A 5,845-nucleotide genomic window follows, 5' to 3' on the forward strand; every position below is an offset into this window, starting at 1 on the left:
ACTACCATCTACACTACATCAACCACACTACCATCTACACTACATCAACCACACTACCATCTACACTACATCAACCACACTACCATCTACACTACATCAACCACACTACCATCTACACTACATCAACCACACTACCATCTACACTACATCAACCACACTACCATCTACACTACATCAACCACACACCATCTACACTACACCAACCACACTACCATCTACACTACATCAACCATCTACACATACAACCACACTACTGCATCTACACACATCAACCACACTACCATCTACACTACATCAACCACTACATTACATCAACCACCTACCTGCACCAACCACACTACCATCTGCACTACACTACAGCACACACTGCCATCTACCAACACGCTACACCAACCACACTAACATCTACACTACACCAACCACACTACCATCTACACCACATCAACCACACTACCATCTACACCTTACCAACCACACTACCATCTGCACTACACCAACCACACTACCATCTACTACATCAACCACACTACCATCTACACTACACCAACCACACTACCATCTACACTACATCAACCACACTACCATCTACACTACATCAACCCCACTACCATCTACACAACACCAACCACACTACCATCTACACTACACCAACCACACTACCATCTACACCACATCAACCACACTACCATCTACACAACACCAACCACACTACCATCTACACTACACCAACCACACTACCATCTACACCACATCAACCACACTACCATCTACACTACACCAACCACACTACCATCTACACTACATAACTACACTACCATCTACACTACATCACTACATAACTACACTATCACCCACACCAAACTATTACCAAAAATTCCAACTTTACTCCATACTGTACTGTACTAAACTCGACCTTTTACTGTCAAACGTGAAGGAACCAACCTCTAGTAGTGTGACGTGTTCCAAAATGGAGACATTCAAAGTTATAAAGAAATCCTTCGTGTGTGGGATGAAGAAAGTCCGGCGACTGTGTCACTGTTGCAAACCTGGCAAGTCCAGTTCCCCCTTACCTGCCGCCCCAGTCCAGAGTGCAGCCTCTCTCCCTGCCCCACACTCCCTTCTCCACTCCTTCGTCTTCCTGAACTCCGAGGAATTACAAAAAATTCCCCGTATGACGAGCGTGGGGGAGGGGTCGTATGGGGTGGTAGAGATGGTTTATTATAACGGTGCTATCATGGTTTTGAAAAAGCACAAGAAAGTGACCTTAGAAAAGTTTATAGAAGAACATTCGTTTCACGTAGCCCTAGACGGCGCCGGAGGAGCACCCCGTGTACGGGCAGTCTGTGTAGAGGAACGTGCCATGATCATGGACTACACTGGCATGTCCTATGATCAATACCTCCGCCGCTGCTCACCAAGAGAACAGTTCCACTCATTGCTTAAAGTCGCCGAGGCACTCTCTGCTTTACACTTAAAAAATGTAATTCATAATGATTTAAAGGAAAACAACATAACAATCACCTTCCCAGAGGGCAACCCCGTACTCCACATTATCGACTACGGCTTGGCCACAAAATCCGGAGTTACGGTCAACCACGGTCAACATTACAGGTATTGGAAGGCGCCGGAGCTGTACACTGGAGGGCTTACCTCGCCCGCCTCTGACACCTACTCCTTTGGATAGCTCGTTTACGGTGTGGCCAGACTTTTGCCGAAAACACCGACCAAGAGATGCCTCGACGAGGTAGTGGTCATGACCATGGATAGCGCCCCTCTCCGGCGACCACTGGCAGAAGTCATAAGTCACATGTACGCCTTTTTGCCCCAAGCTAACTGACCCCCCTGAGCGGACTAATTCCCCCCCTGGGCGGACTGATCCCCCCCCTCCCTTCCCCCCCGGGTAAACTGGGGAATATTGTGTGTGTACAGCATGTGTAACTATAAGAATGAAAAATAAAACCAAAAAAATATTATTTTATTTTATTTCATAAATTGCCTCATTCAAATCCACACCGTTCCTAAATATTCTAACTATTTCACCATTCCGTACACAGGTCCATTCAGTTTCACCCTTAGAAACAAACTTAAGCTTATCAATGATTTTTATCCACAAATTTATCTTAGACTAGTCCTCAAAACCCAGAGTTCAATTAATTTTTTTTTTAATTAAAGACACCATTTTGTACTTAGGTATCGTTATTTTTATCGGTTTTAAATTATAATGTTCTTTTTTTTGCAGAGGGTAAATTTAGGTATAATGTTACATTTTTATTGTATCACCTGTATTTTTTTACAACTTTTTGTTTTCTAGGCTCTGATGATGGAAAATGATTTTCCGAAACGTTAGTGATTAAAAAACCCAACTTAGTCAAAATGTTTGTTTTCCCTGGTGCTCCTCTTCGTCATAATCTCCTCTTATGTTTGCGGTGTGTGGATTAGTGGATGTCATGTTTTTGACCTGACCTCATGTTTTGTAAAGTCACCCTGTGTACATAAGCCTCTCTCAGTCCTTGTAATTCAGTTGCCTCTGAAGCTGTCTTGAATAAAGACGAAAGCTAAGGTGCTCCATTGTTTCCCTTTTTCCTGTGTGATTTTATCACACACTAATGTTTTGATCGAATCATTGGTTTTGACTTTACAGTAATCTCTCAGTGGGTGAGGAGCACGACTATGATGTGGTATATCTTGACTTTAGTAAAGCCTTCGACAGAATCCCCCACGAAGGACTAATGAGAAAAGTGGAGGCTCATGGTATTGGAGGAGATATTCTAAAATGGATTAGTGCGTGGTTGCAGGACAGGACACTGCGAGTGAGCATTAACGGCACTAAATCCGATTGGAGTAACGTCACTAGTAGAGTACCTCAAGGCTCAGTACTTGGACCACTATTATTTATTATATACATAAACGACATAGATATGGGAGTAGACAGCAACATAAGTAAATTTGCTGTGGACACTAAAATAGGGCGTGTAATTAAATCTGACGAGGACTCCGCATAACTACAAGATCTAAACAATTTTTTTGAATGGTCTGAAAAATGGCAGATGAAATTCAAAGTGGGCAAATGTAAAGTAGGAATCTTAAGCCAAGTAAACAATGTGTATTTGCTCGAAACAAGGCTAATAAAGTACTTGGGTTCATACAAAGGAGTGTTAGTTACAAGACTAAAGAGGTTATCCTGAAAGTATATCTTGCGCTTGTGAGATCTCACTTGGATTACACAGTTCAATTCTGGTCACCGTTTTACAGAATGGATATAGAATCCTTGGTTAAGAATTCAGAGGAGAATGACAAGACTAATCCCAAGCATTAGGAACCTTGAGTACAGAGACAGGTTAAAGCACCTTAATTTGCACTCCCTCGAGAGACGTACTGTAGAGTGAGGGGCGATATGATAGAGGTGTATAAATTGAAGTCAGGGCTAAACAAAGGGGACATTACAAAGGTACTCAACTATCCAACCAGGAGCAAACTCGTAACAATGGTTTTAAATTAGACAAATTTAGATTGAGGCGCGAAATAGGTAAACATTGGTTTGGAAATAGAGTAGTGGATGAGTGGAACAAGTTACCAAATATCATCATTAATTCGAATACGCTGGATAGCTTCAAACACAGGTTGGATGGATATATGATCGATAGAGGTTGGGTGTGAACGGGACTGCCCAGTATGGGTCAATAGGCCCACTGCAGTTTCCTCCATGCTTATGTTCTTATGTTCTTATGCCTGCACCAGCCTCACGCCATCCTGCTCTCATGTCAGTATCATTCTTACCTAAGTCTCCACCCCCCCTACTCTCTCCTGCCCCCCCAGCACGCCCCCCCCCCCTCACCTTACGGTTACCGCTGACAAGTGACAGTCCCACATCTAGTCACACAATGGCCAGGGGTCTCCCACACGATGGCTTCTCCACATGGTGTCTATCCAACGACACTGACCTACATTGTACCCTCACACCCTCATGACACCCACATTGTACCCTCACAGCCTCATGACACCCACATGGTACCCTCACTCACACACACACACACCCAAAAGGGATATTCCATCACTTATAGAGGCACGAACACAGCCTGCAACTCTCTCCGCCTCAAGACAAGACACGACCTGATTCCTTTCTACTTACACCCGCCCACCCAGCCGTCAGAAGACCTAACTACACCCACCCTGCTTGCCTATCACCCACCTACTCACCCACCCAGCCTACCACCCACCCACCCAGCCGTCAGAAGACCTAACTACACCCACCCTGCTTGCCTATCACCCACCTACTCACCCACCCAGCCGTCAGAAGACCTCCTACACCCACCCAGCTAGCCTACCACACACCCAGACGTCAGAAGACCTACCTACACCTGCCACACCTCTACACCTGCCGCAACGTTATTTACCTGTGAACAAGAATACTGTACACCTTATCACCCACTACCTCGAGACACAGTGGTAATTAACCTGTAATCAAGTATACAAGTTAAATAAGTGGAACACCTGAAGATTTGTCCAGCACCCACAGCTTATTTCACCTTAACGCCACCTTGGGGATGGGTGAAGTTGGGGCTAGATTATTTAAGTTAGGGTTAGATTGTGGTAAGTTAGGGTTAGATTATGGTAAGTTAGGGTTACACTATGTTAAGTTAGGGATAGATTAAGTTAGCGTTAGGTTTAGATTAAGTTAGGGTTAGGTTAGGATAGGATTAATTTTTTGATAGGAAAGGTTAGAGTTAAGTTTAGGTTAGGTTAACACTAGCTCAGGGATAAGTTAGGGTTAGGTTAGGGTCATTAACATGCAGGTGAAATAAGCTCTTCCCTACTCGGGTCATTTCAATTTCACAGATGAGGCGGCGAGGTGACCACCCACACAGCCGCTGACCATTCCTGAATCCCCTCCCCCCGACCCATCCTCACCGCCGGGATATCAACATAATCAAAAGTGACAATTTCGTTTCGGAAAGAAGTGGGATCAGTGTTGAACAGTGTTTAAGCCAGCGAATTCAGCACTAGACAGTACCAGTGAGAGCCGTGACCCACCAGTGAGATAAGCGCCCCTGGGAACTGACCACCATCGTCTGACCAGGAGGTGCTAATCCGTCCACCCTGGGAACAACAGAGGGCCGGCCGGCTATGCACGTGACTACAAGATAACACAACACCACCGAGCAGAGAGATTGAGGTACTATGACACCACCCACACCACACAGTGTCCCCATGACCACGTGAGGTCCTTCATATCAACACCCGAGGACGAGTTACTACACCACGTGAACACCACACCACCTGGTGTCTCCATGACCAGCCCAGGCCCGGGCCATCAACAGTAAACTATAATAATTTGTATGTTCAATTCGTGTTCCTTCTTCTTTCAATAATGAAAGCTTTTGTTAAACGACCCACCTACCCCATGTCTTTGTATGTAATAAGTCATTTTTGTCAAATGTATATTTTCAGCTGTCGGGCTGCATAATTTTTTCAATAAACCGTTAATTATTACACACACACCTACCAGCAACAGTCTGGTGGATCACTACAATCACTCATCGTGCTCGCCTCTCCTCACCTGTGGGAGAAAACAAACTTACATTAATATTACTGAAGCAATACAGGTGTTTGGATCACCTGAAGATTAACCACCCTAACGGTAACCTAACCTAACTCAGTCTAATATAACCATATAACCTAACCTAATATAACCTAAAGTAACCTTACCTAACCTAACCTAACCTTATAACCTAAAGTAACCTAACCTAACCTAACCTAATCCATTCTAATCTAACCTAACCAAATCCAACTTAAGCTGATATAACTTAAACCAAATCAAGCCTAACCTAACCTACACCCAGATGAT

At 44.3% G+C, this 5,845-nt stretch overlaps 1 protein-coding gene across 1 annotated transcript; it reads left to right on the plus strand.

Annotated features, from left to right (window-relative positions):
• The first annotated feature begins 967 nt into the window (after positions 1-967).
• On the plus strand, positions 968-1,684 carry LOC121870946 (casein kinase 1-like protein 12). The gene has a single exon (XM_042372919.1). It carries the CDS (start codon positions 968-970, stop codon positions 1,682-1,684), a length of 717 nt encoding a protein of 238 aa, XP_042228853.1.
• Positions 1,685-5,845: the final 4,161 nt, after the last annotated feature.

Source organism: Homarus americanus, unplaced genomic scaffold, assembly GCF_018991925.1.
Source record: "Homarus americanus isolate GMGI-L3 unplaced genomic scaffold, GMGI_Hamer_2.0 scaffold52512, whole genome shotgun sequence".
In the NCBI taxonomy this organism is placed as follows: Eukaryota; Metazoa; Arthropoda; class Malacostraca; order Decapoda; family Nephropidae; genus Homarus; species Homarus americanus.

What these genes read in the sequence shown, in the direction of transcription:
- LOC121870946 (XM_042372919.1), top strand. Translation starts at nt 968, where the DNA reads ATGGAGACATTCAAAGTTATAAAGAAATCCTTCGTGTGTGGGATGAAG.